Source organism: Mustela nigripes, chromosome 4 (assembly GCF_022355385.1).
Source record: "Mustela nigripes isolate SB6536 chromosome 4, MUSNIG.SB6536, whole genome shotgun sequence".
NCBI classification, from domain to species: domain Eukaryota; kingdom Metazoa; phylum Chordata; class Mammalia; order Carnivora; family Mustelidae; genus Mustela; species Mustela nigripes.
In genome coordinates, this window is record NC_081560.1 from 65,899,845 (window position 1) to 65,922,126 (window position 22,282).

Sequence of the window (22,282 nt, forward strand, 5' to 3'; positions counted from 1 at the left end):
GCCAGGTTGTGAGGGCTAGAAAGGGTCGTAGAGATCATCGGATCAACCCTTCTAACAGGTGTGAAAACAGAACAGTAAGTGACGCAGGTAGAGCGGTTAAATCACCGACCCTCCGTCACCTAGCGGCAGGAGCCTGACAAGGGCAATGAAAGATCATTGGCGACCCCACTTCCCGTCTCCAGGACGGCGAGTGTCAAAAACACCCGACACCTCGACTGCAACACAAATCCCGCGCTTGCCACGCAGAACCGAGAAGCCGGTGGGTGGGGAAACTCCAACCGCGGGTGCGCAGCACCGATAATGCCGCGACAGGGCAAGAACCGAGTCCCGCCTCTTTCTTCCGCATCCGTCGATGGGGAGAAAGGGAAACAGTAAGGCTGCGGCGCCTCCCGCGAGAAGGGGTACCTTGAGGCTCGCGCCGCAGTCCCTCGCCGCTACAGCACAGGTGCCCAACACCCTGCTTCCGGGATCCAGTCGGGCGGGGAGGCCCGGAGGTCGCTGGAGGCAGCCACCGCCCCGCCCGATCCAAGCCCCGCCTCCCTTGCTCACTCTGCGGAGGACGTGGGCAACTTCCGGGACGCCATGCGTCACTAAGCAGCCGATCCCCACTTCCGGAAGCAGCCCTCCCTGCTCTGTCCATTTCTGGGACTGCGCGATTTCGATCGAGATTTCCGAGCTTTTGATTGGTGGAGTGAGAGAGCGGGTCTTCGCTGATTGGTGCCGGCATCTTCTGCCCCATAGACGCCGTGGGACGCAGAATTTCGGTCGTCTGTTTCCTGCCGGCCGCGGGTGTCTCACCGCGACCATGGTGGAGGTCATGGAGTTGCCCAGGTCGCGCGTCAACGCCAGCATGCTAGCTCAGTTCATCGACCGGCCGGTCTGCTTCGTAGGAAGGCTGGAAAAGGTGCGCGCCGTGGCTGCCCTGGGCCCCCTGCTTTGGAGCCGGGTGGAGGGACCCCGTGACCGCCAGGGCCGTAGCCTCAGGGTGGAAAGGTGGGGTGGAGGAGGACAGGCCTTAGAGCAACACTGCGCTCCCAAATGCTTCGTTTTACACGCATGGACGTTCCGCGCACTTTTTAGCCCCTGCAGCCCATTTTGGCGCCACTTTTATGGCGCGGAATCGTGACGTTTTCAAATTCGCTCGGTTCTAAATTCTAACGTCCTCCCCTCTGGTTTCTTCTGGTTTCTTTATGTATTTACAAAGAAAATTGTAGACCTGACTCACACATTTACCTCCTGATTTTTTCGCTTAGCCAGACTTGGCAACTGCTCTGGTTTTCTAGTTTCTTTCTAATGGAATTTTCTTTTCTCAAACTTAGCTTTCTTGTTGGTCACTTCGTCATAAACATTCTTCAGTTGTCCCTTCCAGATTCCATAGCAGTCTGTGTTCTCATCCTAGTGTTAAGAGTGCAGCGTCTGCATCCTACTGATGAGAAGCAGCCCCAAAGTTTCGGAGTCAGTGAACCGGGAAAGCTGAGGGGGAAAAAAACAAAAACTATTGTAAAGCTTTAGTAGTTCATTTCAGCCACTCGCCCTCTTCGTTCAATAGGTTGTACTTGACTTCAGAGTAGGCAAACTGGGTAGGAGTGGAGTCTGGTTAACTGCTCAAGGCCACAGCAAGTAGCAAAGCTGACTTTCATCCAGACCTGAATGCAGTCTTTACAGATCAGTAGTAGAGCCCAAATCTTCTGGCAACCAGTTCTGTTAACTACATCATGCTTATTATTCATTTTTTTTTTTAAAAAACTCTCTACCCCCAAGGTAGGGCTCAAACTCACAACCCTGAGGTCAAGAGTGGTACCCTCTAGCACTGAGCCACACAGGTGTGTCCCCATCAAACTTAATTTTTAAAACAGACTCTCTGGTGGAATACCTACTATTTAAATCATGAGTGCTAGTAGATCTCACTTTTAGACATTATGAACCCCCTTTAATTTGTTGTTAGGGCAGGGCTGCCAGATTACTAAATAAAAATACAGGACATATTTGTACTAAAAAGTACTGTTTATCTGAAATTCAACTTTAACTAGGTGGTGTTTGACCAGTTGCGGTTAACACAAGATTATAATCTGAACCAAATTGTTCAAAAACAAATTGCTTTGTGTGCATTGACTAAGTATTTTTGGGTCAATCTCATTTTCAAACGTACAATATTTTTATTTTAATGAGATTTTAAAGTTTGTTTTGTTTATGTTTTTGGTTTTTTTAATCCTGTGTTTCTTTTTTAGATTCATCCCACTGGAAAAATGTTTATTCTTTCAGATGGAGAAGGAAAAAATGGAACTATTGAGTTGATGGAGCCCGTATGTTCAAGTATTAATTCTAAGACTCTTTTTTTTTTTTTCTTTTAAGATTTTATTTATTTGTCAGAGAGAGGGAGAGCAAGAAAGAGAGCACAGGCAGGCAGAGGCAGAGGGAGAAGCAGGCTCCCTGCTGAGCAAGGAGCCCGATGTGGGACTCGATCCCAGAACGCTGGGATCATGACCTGAGCGGAAGGCAGCTGCTTAACCAACTGAGCCACCCAGGCATCCCTAATTCTAAGACTCTTGTAGTTAATTCATCTTGCTGATGTTTCTGATTCTTGGAGTGATATAAAGGACCACCTCATAAAACTTACCTGCTCGAAAAATTAAACTTTTGTCCTCTTCTTACATTATATATCCCTTTACATTTCTAACCAATGATTCTTTAGGCTCTCTGATTTTTTTTTTTTTTTAAGATTTTATTTATTTATTTGACAGAGAGAGACACAGTGAGAGGGGGAATACAAGCAGGGGAAGTGAGAGAGGGAGATGTGGGACTTGATCCCAGGGCTCTGGGGTCATGACCTGAGCTGAAGACAGCCGCTTAATGACTAAGCCACCCAGGCGCCCCTTGGGCTCCATGATTTTTTAAAACATCCCTTAACTGGGTAACATTTCCTATTCCTATAAAAGACCAAAAAAATCACATTTAAAAAAAAACCTTTTAAGTCATTTTTTCTTTCAAGAGCTTGACATTTTAAAAATTCTGTTTTGTTTTTGTTTAAGTGTACTTTTAGTTATCACTTGTTTTTACATTTATTGTACTCCAAAAATTTTTTATTTAAATGAAGATAAATCCATGTGTTGTTTGGGTAATATATACAGAATACACTGCACAAGATAAGAAAATAGAAAGTTCCTTTCAATGGGTCTTTTTAAATAAATTACTCCTTGTAGAAATCCTAGACATCCTCATTATCCTTAAGTGATTTTGTCTTCAACTTAAACATTTAACTGGATCTTTGGACCTGAAGGTACTGCTAAAGGTAATAGGACTTGACATGCTGACATTAAGTACTCAAACATTTTTAACAACTTACAGTTCAGTTTTTGCATTGGTAAATTTTAAGCTGATTTTGTTACATGAAAGATTAGTAAACTGTAACAATTTTCCAAGTTACCAACTAGAAATATGACAACACCAATTTGACAATTTGTCCTTTGTGTTAGCTTGATGAAGAAATCTCTGGAATTGTGGAAGTAGTTGGAAAAGTAACAGCAAAGGCAACCATTATGTGTGCATCATATGTCCAGTTTAAAGAAGATAACCATCCTTTTGGTAAATAAAGCATTCTGTATTAAGTACTTTCATGTAATTAGGAGGAAAACAGTTTTCTTAACTTGAGATGTCTTGGTCTTGAATCTCAGTCCTGCCATTTTTCAGTTACTATAGAATTTTCTGATCCCAAAGGAAAATGGGAGAACATTTTGGCCCCCTTTTAAGTAATGCTTGTATATGCAGGAAACTAATTAAAGAGTATTTATGGGAAGAGAAACTTAAAACTTGGCAAACAGAAATAATGTTAATAGATTTTTTTGTTTTATCATATGTATCAAAAGCATCAAATAATGCCTAACACCTAAAACCAGGCAAGAATTTGCCTGTACAATGGATATCAAAATGAATAGTTGCCTATTGCCCATGTCTTTTATTTTTTAGAGCCACAGGTAAATAGCTGTGATGATCCCTATCTATTTTAGAAGATAGATTGTGAAAATAAGTTGATCTCTATAAAAGAGAAAGAGGTAGAAAGCTTTTAGATAATAAATGATGCTACATCTTTCCATTATAGATTAAATGTTTGATTTTTTTTTTTTTTTTTTTTTTTTCAGATCTTGGACTTTACAATGAAGCTGTGAAAATTACTCATGAGTTCCCTCAGTTTTTTCCTTTGGGGGTGGTGCAATATGATTGATCTTGATAAACACATTGAAGACTGTTACAGGAAGCCCCCTGATAGTTGAGGGGAATATTTCTGTGAGTTTTAATATTTAATTTGTTCTCTTTTTAATTTCATTTACCTAACCTTATTAGATATTGCAGTAACCCACTTTTGATGTAACCTGTCTATATACTGCAAGTTAATTCCTCATAAAGAATCACTTCTCCAGTGTACGGTCAGACCAGATATTAGAACAAAGCAGTTGCCTTGAGTTTAGTTTTGTGTTTTATTAATAAAAACTGAAACAGACATACTGTTGATCATTTCATTCTTATTCTTTTAGTCATGTATTCAAACACAAACTTGGAATTTTCATAGTGTAAGGTCAGACAGAACTTAAACCTACCAAATGAAATCCTGGGCCACATGTGTGAAGAATTTACTTGCTACCTCATAAACTACATTATGTTAATTATTTCCTTGACACTGAAAAAAAGTGATTTTAATTTATTAAAAGAGCAAACAGAATCCTTTATCTTTTATAATTTGTGAGAACCTATATAGAATTCTCCAGAGAATCAGAACCAAAAGAACCATATATATCACAACTATATATATGAGATTTTGTTACAGGAATTGACTTATGTGGTAATGAAAGCCAAGGAGTCCCAAGGTCTGAGAATCAGGGGAGTTGATGTAACTTGCAGTCCAAGGTTGAAAACCTGAATAGTGGGAGGCCACTGATTTAAATCCCAGAATCTGAAGGCCCAAGAACCAGGAGCTCCAGTGTCAGGACTGGAGGAGGTGGACATCCCAGATCTGGCAGAGCAAATTTGCTCTTCCTCCACATTTTTTGTTCTATTTGGGCTATGAACATATTGGATGATACCCACCTATTTGGTAAGGGCCTCCTGATTCAGATACTAATCTCTTCTGGAAATGCCCTCACAGACACAGCAAGAAATAATGTTTTACTGGCTATCTGGGTTTCCCTTAGCTAAGTTGACATATAAAATTATCACAGTACCTCTTTCTCAGGATTTTGAAACCACATTTACTAATGCCAAATAAGGGATATCTAATCATTAGAACAGTTGACGAAATCATTTGATCTTTTTTCTTCCTTTCAACTGTCATTCTTAGTATGAAATTCCTGTTTATTTGTACTTCATACCACTAAGTAACACTGGGGATGGGCCAGGTTGGGATGTGGCAATTATAAAATAGAGAGTAAAGCAGAATAATTGGTAACTTATATGGCCAGTCAGCTTTTATGGCTTGACTTAATTTCTTCAGTTAGGAAATTAACTAATTCTAAATTTAGATTATAAATTTTACCAAAGATATTTATTTTATGGACACTTGGCTGGTTCAGTTGCTAGAGCATGCAACTCTTGATCTTGGGGCTATAAGTTCAAGCCCCGTGTTGGATGTACAAAATTTGAAATTGATAGTATCTTCAATTTCAACTTTTATCCCAAAATAGTCTCCAAATTACTTAAGGAACATTGCCATAGCCACGTTAAAGTAAAACATGGGAAGTAAAGACCGTTATAGCTGAAATTTAGGTTTAGGAGGAACAGCAGCCAGTCTCAATAACTTGTCTTGAATGCCAGAGGAAGAGTCTGTCCTCACTTGTGTTAACCTCTGACGACTCTGTGCTATGAAAATGTTTAAGGTGTCCTTAAAACCTTACCTTGAACTACTGTGTTTAATAAATTGCACTCAATGAATAGGATATCTTACTTTCCATCAAGTGAGTCATTTCTACTAATTATTTATGGTGCCATATTTCCAGTCCCAGCCTCACTTCTGAGCTGCTCAACATCTGTTCCTGGATATCCTACCAGCACTTTAGTTTCAGCAAGTATAGCTTGAATGTGTACAAACTCTCATGTGTTCCCTGATTTGGTAATATTTAATCAGGATAAATTCACGTATATGATTAATGTATTTCAACTGTACAATTCAGTGGCTTTTAGGTATTCAGAGTTGTATACCATCTCTATAATCAATTTTAGAACATATTCATCACCCCGAAAAGAAACCCTGTACTTTTTACCTTTCATGGCCTAATCCCTCCACCGCCACAACCACCCCCTAACCACAAGAAACCACTTACCTTCTGTCTACAGATTTGCCTATTCTGGACATTTTGGAGAAATAGAATTATATGTGATCTTTTGTGACTGACTTCTTTCACTTAGCATGTTTTCAAGGTTCATCTATTTATAGCAAAAATCAGTGCTTCATCAACATTTTTATGGCCAAATATTCCACTGTATGGATATATCATTTTTTATCCATTCATCATTTGGAAATTTGGGTGGTTTCCACCATTTGGATACAATGAATTATGCTATTATGAGCATTCATGTGTAAGTTTTTGTGTGTACATATTTTTTATTTCTCTTGGATATATACCTGTAAGTGGAACTGCTGCACCAAATGGTAAATATGCTTAAGTTTTTGAGGCACTGCCAAACGTTTTCGAAGTGGCTGTACCATCTTACATTCCTAGCAGCAGTGTTTAAGGATTCTAATTTCTCCACATCCTCACCAACACTTATTATAATACGACTTTTGGATTATGCCATCCCACTTAGGTGTGAAGTGGTACCTCATTGTGGTTCTGATTTGGTCTTTTTCTTTTAAAGCTACCATAAGCCATCCCATTGCCCAGAAAAGCTTGAGTATCTCCAGTCCTTTTTGTTGCACTGCATCTGCAGGTTCAGTTGTCATCTCTCACTTGAACTATTACAACAGTCTTAACTGTAAATGGCCTTCCAGTTTCTAGGCTCCTGGTTTTCCTAGCCAATACAGCTGCATTTAACATCAGTTCTAACCATCACACTATAAACTTAACAAAAAAGATGAATTTGGGCAGTGGAAAACTTCCGGGAAGGTGACAGTGGGGAAATCTGGCCAATGCTACCTTAAAGAAGCGATCAAGGTTAACATCAGCAGTGACAACAGGCAGAGATCATGTGCCCTTTAATATGATAAGAAAGGTACTTCACCATTCTGGTATTTTTTCACAAACACTTACTACCAACTAATCATGAGAAAATACCAGACCCAAATTGAAGAACATTCTAAAAACAGCACTCCTCTAAACTGTCAATATCATGAAAAACAAGAAAAGAAACTCACAGAGCAGAGAAGACTAAGCCTGGATTGGGTCCTGGAACAGAAAAAGACAAAGGAAAACGGATTAAATCTGAGTAAAGGCTAGCGTTAACAGTAATATACCAAGGTTGGTTTCTTAGTTTTGACAAACGTACCATGATAATGTAAGGGACCATAAAGGGACACACACTCTGGGGGAGGAGATACAAAAGAACTCTATCATCTCACAACTTTTCTGTAAATCTAAAATTTCTCCACATTTATAAAGGTATTAAAAAAATGAACCTCCTCAGGTTCCCCACTGACTATATGAGGTCCACATTTCCAGTTAGTAGTTACCCTTCACAGTCTGACCACATCTCACCTCAGACCAAATCCTTCTTTCCCCCTTGAAACTATTATCCATCCAGTACTGATCTGCTGTTACTGGAACACACTAGACCCTCTAAGTTCTGGGTGCCACTGAACTTGCTTTTGCTCTGACTGGAATGTTTGGAAAGGAAAACATTCTCTAAGCTTCCCGAACAGGCAAGCAGAATTCGTTACTTTATGTTATATTCCTTTCTTTATACCTCTTATCACACTTGCTCATAACCTTTTTAATTTTCAAATAAACATTGTCTATATAAATTACATTTGATTAGTTTATATAGTATAAATACATATTTTATATGTATACACACACACACACACACACACACATATACAGAACCCCCTCCCCCCGCCTTATCCATGGGGACTAGGTTCCAAGACCTCCAGTGGAGATGCCTCAGATAGTACCAAACCCTAAGTATACTGTTTTTTCCTATACATACATACACACCTACCTATGATAAAGTTTAATTTATAAAGTAGGCTTGGTAAGAGTTTAGCAATAACTAATAATAAATTAGAACAATTATAACCATACACTGTAATGAAAGTTACATGAATGTGTTCTCTCTCAAAATATCTTACTGTACTGTACTCACCCTTCTTGTGATGAGGTGAGATGATAAAATGCCTATGTGGTGAGATGAAAGGAGGTGAATAACGTAGGCATTGTGATACAGCCTTGAGCTACTATTGACCTGAGGATATATGAAAAGGAGAATCATCTGCTTCTGGCCCATAGGTGACAAACTATAGAAAACGAAGTAGATAAGGGGCGACTACTGCTTATAGAGTTAAACACTTCAAAAATCAAAAAGTAGAGCTTCAGTGTCTCTCCAAAGACACTGCTATGGATTTGTAAGTAACTTTCTAGAACTTTGACTATATAAATATCTACGGGACCTCAACTATACTATTCTGCAACATGTATTTCTCCTTTAATATGTCTTGGCAATTGACATATAGAACTATCTCTTCCTTTTTAATGGTTGTAAAATATCCATTGTGCCAAGTGCTTATTTAACCAGTCCTCTAACTAGTCTTCTCCACTAAGGAGAGGTGTTTATAGTGAAAAACCTGTAGCTAAAAAACCCACCTTACTGGTATCTCTCAATGCCTAATGCAGCATATGAATAAATTAGTCCATCCAGCCTGGTTTGAGAAGCAAGGAGGCCAAGGAGAGAGCTAATGAAAACCTAAATCGTAATAGGTGGTGACAAAGAACAGGAGGCAAGAGGTTCAGAATATATTATAATGGATTCCACAGGACTCAGTGATGAAGCTAGGAACTGAAAAGAGTAAGAGGCAAGAATAAGGTCAGTTGGCAAGGAAGCAAAAAGTTCACTCCAATAAAAATTTAAATAGCTGATATAGGCCCTTTCAGTGAAGATGTCCAGAAGGTATTTGGAAATGTAGGATCAGGCAGATTTAAGAGACAACCTGCCTAAAATATTTAAAGTAGAGTTTAAGAGATCTTCCCATCCCTTATTTGTGATTTCAAAATCTAAAATGGTTTGAAACCCAACAGCTTTTCCCTAAATTTGGTACAAAACTCATTTGGCAACAAAACCAGTAAGAATTGTAATGAAGCTTCTTGTAGTCTTTATCTCACTTACTGTATATACTCATAAGCTTCACTGCAGAAATACTAGTGTGTTTGATTAGAGGGTGCTGCCCTCTGAAAAGGATGTTACATAACATCTATGGCAGATGCATCCTATGAGTTTTTCTAAAATCCCCACATTCTGAATTCTGAAGCACATCTGGCCCCAAGAGTTTCAGGTAAGGGACTGTTCCTAAATCAAAGGACAGCATACAAAGTAAGAAAACCATGTAACTAATGACACAAGGGAACTGGGCACTATGCAACAGCAGCAGGAGAATGACTGAGTCAGGAGAAGGACCCCAACGATGCCTGACACTTAGTAAGCACTCAAGTATTTACTCACTGAGAGAGTAACATGAAAGGCAAGCCAGAAGAGTCTCAGAGTGTTCAAAGTTCAATGAACAAGTGAAGATAAGGATTAAGGATAAAATATTGAGGGGCCCCTGGGTGGCTCGGTCAGTTGAGCGCTCAACTCTTGGTTTCTGCTCGGGTCTTGATCTCTGGGTTGTGTGGTGGAGCCCCGTGAGCTCCCTCTCTCTCAATTTTTTTTTTTTTTAAAGGATAAAACATTGACATTACAAACATACATCACACTTATTTCTTTTATTTTTCTTTTCTTTTTTTTTTTTAAGATTTTATTTATTTATTTGACAGACAGAGATCACAAGTAGGCAGAAAGGCAGGCAGAGAGAGAGGAGGAAGCAGGCACCCCGCTGAGCAGAGAGCCCGATGCGGGGCTCCATTCCAGGACCCTGGGATCATGACCCAAGCCGAAGGCAAAGGCTTTAACCCACTGAGCCACCCAGGAGCCCCCATCACACTTATTTCTAAAAAGATTTAGACTACAAAACAAAAAGGGAAACATTTCAAAAAAGGACATAACAACTACAAAAGCACTCAATAGGAAATACAAGTAGATGTTAAATTTAACTCCAGGTGTCCAGGGAACCTAGAAAAAGGAACAATAGGCCATATAATTTTCATAGCCTTCAAGTCTTTATGATAATCAAACTTTTCTCTAATATTAAATTCTAAAAGCAATATCACACAGAATCTAATGTGAAGGATGACAAACTACAAAATGTTTGTCTTTAGTAGTAATTTTACAGATATTCTCCAAATGATCTTTTTTCCTCATCTGAAAAAGGCAAAATTAAAACAACTCTAAAAGCAACTCTTCATAGGGTGAGTTAAATGGTTTGAGTGATAAACTAGTATAATCACTAAATTCGTAGAATTCTGAGGTTGTCTTTTAAGGTATTCATTTAATATGTATTAATACTCAATAAACATTTTGTGTCAAGTCCTGGGCTAGAGATACATATAAATAATGTCCCTATACTTTGAAATTTCAATCTGAAGCATTTTTGCATAATCTCCAAGGGTGTCTGGGTCAGAGCTGTTTAATATTTAACTGGTCTAAGAATTTCAAAGAAATCAATGATCATGAACAACCAAATTCTGTAGATTCTACTTGGTGAAACTACAATTTGGTTTCCTCCCTTATATAATTCACATGGAATTTGATTCTGATCTGTTGCTGAAAGAAAATAATCTGACACCACAGGTTATCCTTCTTAAGAAGATGATGTTATATCTAGAGTAATAATAAAGCATATGCTTTAAGTTACTTTTTAATTGGGATGTTGGTTTGAGGTAAGACACTTAGGTTCTTAATGACCCCATTTGACGTAGAGCATAGGGTTTGAGATGGCTGTTAAGACCGGAGGTGTAGATTATGAACAATTTACACTGTAATATATTCATCTTGACTGTAAAGATTAAATTTGTCATTAGCATGCCACTGTTTCTTCTTTACATAACACAAAATGTCAGAAAGTGAGCACTATGTTCTGTAGCATTTCCTAATTTTTTTTTAAAAAAAGATCTGGACTGAAATATAGTGGCTTTCACATATGAAAAAAAAAATTTTCAATATGATTATTTCTGTAGGTGGGGAGTTATAGAACAACAATCTCTGTGGATTTCATATAATGCATTATCTAAGATGTGAAGGTGAGAAAATTTGAGATAGTTCTCAGTGAGTGCCGTAAGTTGAAAGAAAGGAGAATATATGAATGGCAAGTGTAACAGCTCTGGCAACACCACAAACGACATCATGACTTAATTAGCCTCTGTTTTAAAAAGACTATTCATTTTTCTCAAGAGTTTGAAATACTACCCAGGAAAATAAGTCAACTATTTTGGCTAAGAATCTCTCACCATAAAATGCTATGACAGTTTATTTAATAATAGATTTAAATGAATGGTTTCGTTGAAAGATCTTGCTACCTTGTTACTTTAAATCTTAAAAGCTAATCAGCAAGGAGAAATTTTTCTATTGAGTAATTACTGTTTTAAATGCTACGTCCTTTAATATTTTTAGCTTAGATATTTAGGAATGAACTATTACTTAAACCTTAACATTTACTTTCATTAACTCAACTCCACTTAATACATATGACCATTTAAAGCCAAATTGTAGCAAATAAACTTAGCAAAACCATTAAGAAAACCAAAATCCGTGAAAAAAATCTTAATATTTTTCTGTAGCTTTTGAGAAGCTCTAAGCATTGGGCAAACATTGGGCTTGATGACAGAATACATCTTTAAGAGAGAAGTTATTCTTATAAAAGTGACCAGGGTTCCACCGAGTCCGTTCTTTATTTCCTATGGCTCAGACATGTTATGCCTTAGTCATGTATTTGACCTTTTATGAGAGGCAGACAGTAGACTAGGGCTGCCTCATTTTGGAATCTCCTCAGAAATGACTAAATGTTTTCCAGATGAACATACTGCGGACCAAGGGAGGAGCTAAGCATTAGAAATCATTGCTTCCAAACCAGGGGAACTTGTAGTCTTCTTTTTCTTTTGGAACCTAGGACCTAAAGGAATTGACCCACTGAGCAATTTCCTTCACTCTCAGTAGTATGATTAAGTCACAAGAACAACTCAGGATGAGATACATTTATTTCTATCCCACTTATTTCTAAAAAAAGAATTTAAGACAGCTGCAAAGGCTTCTATCCTTTCCCTGTTTTCTCATCATAAATTTATACGATGTGACTTTTCCAAATGTGGACTTGAGTTACTAGGGGAGGTAGAATGGGACAGTCAGAAAATTGATTACTATCATTTATCACAGGAACATTAATCTGCTAAAACTGGTACTAATACCCTGCTTTAGCCCTTCTTAGGAAAACTTAAAAATAACATTCCAAGATGAATAAAGTATGTTCTATGTTGCTTTTCTCCCGTTAGCTTTTATCTTATAACTTAAAATTCTTTGAGATACAAATTTAATGACATTTTAAGCAATACAGAGACTATACATTGTCAGTACATATGACTCAAAACCTATACCTAAGGAAGCTTAAACAAAAAGAAATGCTTCCTGTTTAATCTGATTCACAGCTGATTCTTTCAGCACGTAAAGGAAAAGGGAAAAAAGGAAAGAGAAAAAAAAAAGGCCAAAGAAACATTTGTAAAATTCATCTGCAACTGGTAAAAGACACCACTTACATATACATTGACGATTTCTTAATCAAAAGCCTGGAAAGGATTACACGACACCATATGCATTACTTATAACTCCCTAAACTTCCTGGAATACATGACATTTGGCTTCTATAGTTTTAAAAATAGGACCTAGACATAAGTCGTCTGATAAATTATCTCACTGGAAGTGAGGCTAGGAAACTGCAGGGATTTGGGAAATAAAATAAGACAGCCATTTGCAAAATCAGAACACTGAGGGATTTATCTAAAGTACATTTCAGAAATGAATGATTTGGATTGATGCATTTGAACTTTAAAAATTTTTATGAGTTAAAATTATGAAGTCAATGACATTTAGAAATAGTCATACTGCCTTCCCTGTTTTCAACAGATTCTAAATCTAGCTGCATGTGTCCTGTGATCACTATATCTGGTTACAAACAGCAATAATTGTTGCAAAGCAAATTACATGGTGGCCCAGGAAAACATCCCCCCTTCCCAAGAGGGGAGAGTAGATTACGTCATTCATATAGCTTGCAGGTTATATAATGAAGATTACAGACTTCAAAATGAAAAACGAATGTGTGCTAAAATAGAAAAACGATTTCATGAGAAATAAAAAGACAGATTGCTTTGTTTAAGGGAAAACTTCTTAAATTGCTGATGAGAAAAGTTACATATACATATTTAAGTGTTTATGAAGGCTTGTTACTAAGAAACGATCTTATTCATTTCCATAATATTCGTAAAAATGCAGACATGCAAATAAGTTTTACTCCTAGGGCTTGGCATGTTGCAACATATAATATACATTGCACAATGATATTGTATAACAGTATACAATGTATGACAATAGGTTATCATTTTAGTCAGTATGTTACAATCTGGAAAAGGGTCATTTCTACCAGATTCAGTCAGATGCAAGTATTACTGTTAGTTTTCACCCATGCATTTTGGTAAGAAGTGGACAGGTAACAAATATAAACTACTTCAGGATACACTTTGATGTAAGTAACCTCTAGGGAGGTTGCCACACACACGGATGATTACTTCAATAGAGATTACAAGAAATAACCCCAGAACCATTTTATTCCATTTATGGCAGTTTATTCCTTTTATAAGTCTTTTTAAGTCTTCCTCTGATAAATATTAAAATTTTATGGCTTAAGATTCTCAGTTAGGATTCTGAAATGCCCTCCCTCCCAGAACCCTACAACTTCACCAAGAATCACTGATAATGAGAAGACCTTGAGTGTGCTACCTCTCTGATGTATTTCTAACTCCACAATGGTAGAATTATCTACCTCTCTGATGTATTTCTAACTCCACAATGGTAGGAATAGTATGAGGGAAACTCAAAGATATGGATGAGGGTGACATAAACCATCTGACCCATGTGGATAAATTCCCTATTCAAAAGTTTAATGAAAGTCTTCACATGAGATTTGTTCCTGAATAGTAGCCTTCAGGTAAACAGGAGGTAAAATTTCTAATAGGTTTTGTTCGAAACAAATCAGCCAAGTTTGGTCATTTTGGCCTAAGAGTATTCCCTCAAAACAGGGAATAAGACATTCTGCTATCCCTAAACACATGACTTCATCTATAGTGGAAACCACTGAGACAGAAGATGAATACTAAGAACCCACGCTAGGCGGCAACGAGATGAGGGAGTACAATATGCTAAGCAACCTTACAACAAAAATCATCTCTGAAACAACACAATCAAAGACTTTGAGCAGTAATATTAGTCCTCCTCACCCCAACGGCAACCAAACACTTACACCTGGAAAAATACTCTGTATATATTGCTTATTTTGAACTACGTAAATTATACAAAATATATTACATCCTACAAAGTTCTTTGCAGTAATGACAATAGATACTATTTTTGAAGGTTTCTTATAGGGGCACCGGGGTGGCTCAGTGGGTTAAGGCCTCTGCCTTCAGCTCAGGTCATGATCCTAGAGTCCTGGGATCAAGCCCCACATTGGGCTTTCTGCTCTGCGGGAAGCCTGCTTCCCCCTCTCTCTGCCTACCTCTCTGCAAACTTGTGATCTCTGTGAACTTGTGATCTCTGTCTGTCAAATAAATAAAATCAAAAAAAAAAAAAGAAGAAGAAGAAGAAGGTTTCTTATGAGCTATGTTTGCCCTTTAGTTAATATGTAAGCCTCTACCGCCTCTCAAAGCTGGGAGGGATTTCCTAATTTGAGTAATGTTGCATAGCTACTGGTTGTTAGTCAAAATCACTATCTCTTTTTTACTTCAAAATATGATCTCTATTGTTACATAATGCATCCTTGACAAAGGCTGAAACAACTGCTTCGTTTTTTTCTAGGATTTTATTTATTTGTCAGAGAGACAAAGAGATTGAGAAGCAGGCTTCCTGCTGAGCAGGGAGCCCAATGTGGGGCTCAATCCCAGGACCCTGGGATCATGACCTGAGCCAAAGGCAGACACTTAACTGACTGAGCCACCCAGGCGTCCCTGAAACAACTGTTTTAATGTGATCAATGCTGGAACTGTCCCAATTGAAGGAAGATAAAAGGAAAAAGAAGGTTATTATTTTTCTCCTTTGGGTGAAGGGGCATAAGGGGCTGATCAATGTGGAAGAAAAACATTAAAATCCTAAAAATGGAGAAATGCTTCAAAGGTAATTTTGATGTTTTAGAAGAAAAGATGAATAAGGAGAGAATTATATCCACTTGAGGGCTTTCCAAAATTTCTTTTTCAAAAGTAAACATAATTGAGCCACCTGGGTGGCTCAGTCGTTGGGTGTCTGTCTACCTTTGGCTCCGGTCATGATCCCAGGGTCCTGGGACCCAGCCCCACATCGGGCTCCCTATTCAGCAGAGGGCCTGCTTCTCCCTCTCCCACTCTCCCTGCTTGTGTTCCCTCTCTTGCTATGTCTCGGTCAAATTAATTAATTATTTTTAAAAATTTAAAAAGTAAACATAATTAAGTTTGAGCATGAAAATGAATAGGCAGTGTACTATAAACAGTGGATGGTTAAACAAATTCTATGCTTAACCTCACTCAAACTGAACATACATAAATTAAAGTATTTTTAAGATTTCCACCTTCCAGATGGTCATAGTTAGAAATGTTATAATGCCAGCAATTGAAGATGTTGGGGAAAATAGGCATTTTTTATACCAATGATTTCTAGGAAAATATTTATACGAGGGCTATTTGGGAATAACTATCAATAACTATATAGCTTTTGGCTCAACAATTCCCCTTCTATAGTTTATCTGACTGATAGGCTTACTCACCAATATCCCAAGATATACTGGCAAGGATGTTCACGGTGACATTGTAAAAATAACAAATGGAAATACCTAAACTTCCATCAAAGGGAGGATATATGAATCTGATCACACACCTCTCAGCTAAAGAAAAATAATAGGTGTATATGGGCTAATGAAAGTCTGCAAGATATATTTTTAGGTTAAAAAAAAGCAACTTGAGAGAGAATTTATATAGATTTTATCCATGCAAAGACAGAGACAAAGACTGACATACAGAGATGCAGTCTATGTAAAACACATTTCTACGTATGTATATGAACTTTAAAGCAGTTTCTCCTGGGAAGTAAAAGTTGGAACTTTGGAAAGTAGCACATAGATAATGGGTGTAATACAGCAAAGGTCCGAGATCAATACTTCTACATTACACTTGCTCTAACTTTTGATTTTCTTTCACCATTAGCCTGCATTATATTTATAACAATTAGCTTAAAAAAAATCACTGAAAGTTCATATAATTACATTGTGCCAAGAAGGAAGAATTCATCTGGTCCATTTCATCTGTCTACAGGAAAACACTAGACTTCACTCAAGAGATCTGAGATCTAGTTCCAGCTTTATTACAGTTAGAGCACCTCTCTGAACGACCCTTTAGTTTTCTTCCAGTCTACCTTTCATGATTTTAAGAAAGAGTAATGTATATATATTTTTAAATACACTCCATGCCCAGCGTGGGGCTTGATGAGGGGCATGAACTCATTACCCTGAGAGCAAGACCTGAACTGAAATCAAGAGTTGAACACTTAATGGACTGAGCCACTCAGGTGGCTCAGCCCCTTAATTTTTTTTTTTAAGATTTATGATTTTAAATAGTTTGAGTAACATTCCAAATCAGTGGTGAAGTGAAAAATGGCCAGCTGAGGAATGTTGACCAGTTGGTAGCTAATACCTTGAATACTAAGCTGGAAAGGGTTTGGAAGGAAAGCAGGTGATTGGTAAGCAATTTGCGTCAAGGGTCTTAAAGAAGGGTGGGTCCGTTCACTCATACCAGATCAGGCACAGCTTGGCCTAACCGGTTCACTCATAGTCACTTAAGAGAGTTATTTGTCAGTGAAGAATTTTAACATATTAAAGTAAGTCTGTTAATGGTCACCTTGTGGAACTCTTGTTTCTATCTGCTTGTTTTTTTGTGTTTGTTTTTTTTTTTTTATATCACTGCAGTGCTTCCTCTTAACCATATTCTGCCCACTTTCCAAAACAAAGGTCTCCGCCCATCTATGTGCTGCCTAGAGAGGCTCACTTCAGATTTAAAGACACATGCAGAATGAAAATGAAGGGACAGAAAAACATTTACCATGCAGATGGCCGTGAAAAGAAAGCTGGGATAGGAATTCATATTGGACAAAATGGACTTTAAAACAAAGACTGTAATGAGACAAAGAAGGACACTACAAAAAAACAAGAACAATCCAACAAAAGGCTATAACAATTGTAAATATTTATGCATGCAACATGTGAGAACCCAAGCACATAAAGCAACTATCAACAGATAATAAAGGAAGAAGTTAATAGTAATACAGTAATAGTAGGGACTTTAACGTCTCATTTACATCAAGAGATAGACCATCCAGACAGAAAATCAATAAGGAAAAAAGGGTTTGAATGACACATTAAGACCAGATGGACCTAACAGATAAATTCAGAACACTGATGAAAGACATTGAAGATGACACAACAAATGGAACAATATTCTATATTCATGGGTTGGAAGAACTAATATTGTTAAAATGTCCATACTACTTAAAGTAATCCACAGACTTAATGTAATCCTATCAAAATATCCCTATCAAAACCAACATTTTTCACAGAACTAGAATAAATGATACTAAAATGTGTATGGAAAAACAAAAGACAAATAGCCAAAGGACCCCAAATAGCCAACGCAGTCTTGAAAAAGAACAAAGCTGGAGGTATCACAATCCCAGATTTCACTGTTTACTTTAAAGCTACAGTAATCAAAATAGTATGGTACTGGAACAAAAACAGACACATAGATCAATGGAACAAAATAGAGAATCCAGAAATAAACCGATGTTTTATGGTCAATTAATCTACAACAAAGGAGGTAAGAATATACAATAGGGATGCCTGGTGGCTGTCAGTTAAGCATCTGCCTTCTGCTCAGGTCATGATCCCAGGGTCCTGGGAGTGAGTCCCATAGTGGGCTCCTTGCTTAACAGGGAGGCTGCTTCTCCCTCCGTCACCCCCTCTGCTTGTGCTCACTCTCTCTCTCTCTGACAAATACATAAATAAAATCTTGAAAAAAAGAATATGCAAAAGAAAAAAGACAGTTTCTTCAACAAATGGTGCTGGGAAAACTGGACAGCTACATGAAAAGAATTAAACCGAACCATTTTCTTATACCATACACAAACATAAACTCAAAGTGGATTAAAGACCTAAATGTGAGACATAAAATTCTTAGAAGAAAACATTAAGCAGTAATCTCTTTGACATCAGCCACAGAAACATTTTTCTAGATAGGTCTCCTCTGGCAAGGGAAACAAAAGCAAAATTAAACTACTGGGACTACACCAAAATAAAAAGCTATTGTACCACACCAAAATAAAAAGCTATTGTACCACAAAGAAAACCATCAACAAAACAAAAATGCAGCCTACTGAATGGGAGATATTGGCAGTATCTGATAAGGAGTTAATATCCAAAATACATAAGTAACTTATATAACCCAACACCAAAAAACACAAATAAACCAATGAAAAATGGGCATTAAGACTTGAATAGACATCTTTCCAAAGATGAAACACGGATGGCCATCAAAAGATGCTCACTGGGCGCCTGGGTGGCTCAGTGGGTTAAGCCTCTGCCTTCAGCTCAGGTCATGATCCCAGGGTCATGGGATCAAGTTCCGCATCTAACTCTGCTTGGCAGGGAGTCTGCTTCCTCCTCTCTCTCTGGCTGCCTCTCTGCCTACTTGTGATCTCTGTCAAATAAATAAATAAATAATCTTAAAAAGACAAAAAAAAGATGCTATCACTAATCATCAGGCAAATGCAAATTAAAACATCACTTTACATCTGTAAGAATGGCTAAAGTAAAACACACAGACACATACACACAAACACACACAAATATACAGAATAACAAGCGGTAGCAAAGATGGGGAGAAAAAGAAACCCTTGTATGGTGTTTGTGGGAATGCAAACTGGTGCAGCCACTGTAGAAAAGACTCCTCAAAAAATAAAAACATTATTATGGAATGATCTAGTAATCCCACTACTGGGCCTTTACCAAAGAAAATGAAAACACCAATTTGAAAAGATAATATGTACCCCTATGTTTACTGCAGCATTATTTACAATAGCAAAGATAGACAAACAGTCCAAGTATTTACTGACAGATGAGTAGATGAAGAAGAGGTGATATATATATGATATATATGTGTATATACATATACACACACATGTGTATGTGAAATGGAATATTTTATAATATATATAAATAATACATATTATATATGTATGTGATGGAATATTAGTCTTAAAAAATGAAATCTTGCATTTGTAGTAACACAGATGAACTTAGTTGGTATTATTATTTTTTTAAGATTTTATTTATTTATTTGACAGACAGAGATCACAAGCAGGCAGAGCCCGATGTGGGGCTCGATCCCAGGACCCTGGGATCATGACCTGAGCTGAAGGCAGAGGCTTTAACCCACTGAGCCACCCAGGCGCCCCATACTTGGTATTATTTTTACTAATAAAAGTGAAATAAGTGAAGTAAGTCAGGCAGAGAAAGACAAATAGGATACAATTTCACTCATATGTGCAATCTAAGACAAAAAAAAGAAAAGAAGAGACAAAATTAAAATAAATAAATACGGAGAACAAACTGGTAGTTGCAGAGAGGAAGTGGATGGGGGAATGAGAGAAATAAAGGATATAGAGTACACTAATCTTGATGAGAACTGAGAAATGTACAGAATTCTTCTATCACTATATTGCACACCTCACAAACTAATATGTAACACTATATATTAACTATACTTGAATAACAAAAAACAAATACAGTCTCAGTTATCTACATTAATCATTTTTGGATAAAAATGTCCACTACTTAGCAGTCCTCAAAGCAACCTTTTCTAGCTTTTTAAAATATATACAAACCAAAAAAATGAAAACTCACAATACCATCACCAACACACTACAATCTAGAAAGAAGTTTAACCAAGTGTAGGGCAGAAGGAGCTGGACTGAGAAAAAGCTGTGATGGCTGCTTCTCTGTATACAAGTACTTTTACTGGGAAACCAATTTAATGTAGTTCAGACAGTTGTCTTAATTTAGAGGTAGACTAAACAGTTGCTCTTACAAAATTCAGAAGAAAGCAGAGAAAGGAAACAATGGGAAAATATATGGAGAATTCACAGAAGAGTGTCATAGGCTAGAAGACAAATGTAGATGGAGAGGGAGTTTAAGTTCAGTGATAGTGAGACCACTTGAAAGGAATCCCAAGAGCAAAATGCTAAAAAAGAAGGTCCAGGTTCAAGCTCTTTTTCTTTGGGTGTATCACTTTACCCAAAGTACAGTTTTCTGAAGGCCTGTGCAGACCCTCACTGGCTGCCATCTGTTTTAAAAAGTGCAGCCCACATCACCAAGACATTTAAATGATATTCTTCCTCCTTCTTCTCACATCTGCTTGCTGAAAAGCAAGTTTCATTTCACTGTAACTGAGTATCATTTGTCAATCTAGATCCTCCAACTTCTCTCCTTTCTGATTAATTCTGGCCTTTCAAAATTGTCTAACTCTACCCTTTTACTTTTTCTGTAAAGTCAGTAATTTGGCAGCTTCATTGCTCATCATTGCGGACAAGTTGCACAATTTCGTTTACATTTCATACAATGTGACAGTGATTAATAAAGAGAATCAGAAGTTTGGAAATCTTAGCGGGTTCCACTTAAAATAAGAACAACCGAATTTTGATGCCTACCATGTTTCCTTCCTCAATCTAAGATTCTATGATGCTGGTGGATAAGCAAAGCAAAACAAAAGAAAATAACCTTACCAGGTGTGACAGAAAGGCTCAGATGGGATGATTTTGTGTTATTTTTAATGCCATAACTTAATTCCTTTATCTAAATGCTAATCGATTGTCCAAGCACAACCTTCTAGTGGCAGAATCAATTTCAATAATGATGCTGATAGCTGCAATATGATCAACTGAAGCTTCTGCCACTTGGTACAAAAGAAGTTGAAATGATAGGCAGCTCATTAATCATTTATCCCAGAGATGAATGTGTTCAGTTGCTGATACGGGGCTGTGGGTGAATGCTGCCAAAATGAGAAATGTCAATTGTCAGGCCTCATGCATAATAACAGTGGAGCTATTTTTAAGCTTCTTTGAAGATTAAAGTTATGCTCTTTTCCCCTACAGTTCCGTCACATATGCTTGGCAATTTTTTTCTATGAGAATTCATTTTCATTCTGCTCAGATGTCTCTGCTTCAGAAAATATATACCACTCAAAATCTAGCATGAGATATTTGAAAAATTATTTAGAAATCTGCAGAATTCCACACATCGGGAATGAACTCTAAAAGAATAGATAAGCACAAGAGGCAAACCAAGAGTTATTGAGTAACTTTTTGGCTATTTTTTTTTTCCCATAGCATATTTTTTATCAGCAAGGATGATACATGATTTTAATTTCTCAGCTCCCCAGAAGGAACATATTCTATAACTGATATGCTTCTGAAGACAGAGATAACAGGATTCAATAAACTAGACATAAAAAAGTATTTGTTTACTAAGTTAGGTGAACAATGTTACCAAAAGAATTGTCCTACTGAATGACCTCAAGAATCTGCCCCAGCTTATTTGTCTTCAATTTGTCTAATCCTTCCAGGGGAAAATAATGTTTCCAGCTTGGAGCAGTATTCTTTTCTGGAAGCCAGCAGTATCTTAGCATTTGCTGAGAGAGTCATGCTCACTTTTCCAAGAGGAATTTTACATATTTCAGAACTCTATCCATCTTAAAAAAAAAAAATGGTAATTTGTTTGAAGAGTCCCAACTGACCCTACATTCCATTTTTGAAGACTGGGAGCGAAAGATAAGATTTAAGATGCAAAAATGTATTACATTTAAAAGAGACACTTTTCTCACATCTATCAGGTTGCTGAATGTTTTGCTCCATTAATTACTCATCTTCATCTATTTGGGGAACA

General features: G+C 37.4%; 2 protein-coding genes across 2 annotated transcripts in view; one reads left to right on the top strand and one right to left on the bottom strand.

Moving 5' to 3' along the window:
- Positions 1-852, bottom strand: part of UMAD1 (UBAP1-MVB12-associated (UMA) domain containing 1) — a 217,526-nt gene extending 216,674 nt beyond the window's left edge. The window contains exon 1 of the mRNA XM_059396796.1: positions 406-852. Coding sequence (XP_059252779.1) covers positions 406-852 — 447 coding nt within the window. The remainder of the gene's footprint in view (positions 1-405) is intronic.
- RPA3 (replication protein A3) lies at positions 806-4,495 on the top strand. The gene is made up of 4 exons (XM_059396797.1): positions 806-904; positions 2,229-2,303; positions 3,474-3,582; positions 4,137-4,495. Exons 1-4 carry the CDS (start codon positions 806-808, stop codon positions 4,217-4,219), a joined length of 366 nt encoding a protein of 121 aa, XP_059252780.1. The 3' UTR covers positions 4,220-4,495.
- The last annotated feature ends 17,787 nt before the right edge of the window (positions 4,496-22,282 follow it).

Excerpts from the sequence above, each read along its gene's own strand:
- RPA3 (XM_059396797.1), top strand. The coding sequence starts at position 806 with ATGGTGGAGGTCATGGAGTTGCCCAGGTCGCGCGTCAACGCCAGCATG. Across the intron at positions 2,304-3,473 it reads CTATTGAGTTGATGGAGCCC|CTTGATGAAGAAATCTCTGG; the intron begins GTATGTTCAAGT and ends CCTTTGTGTTAG. Across the intron at positions 3,583-4,136 it reads AGAAGATAACCATCCTTTTG|ATCTTGGACTTTACAATGAA; the intron begins GTAAATAAAGCA and ends TTTTTTTTTCAG.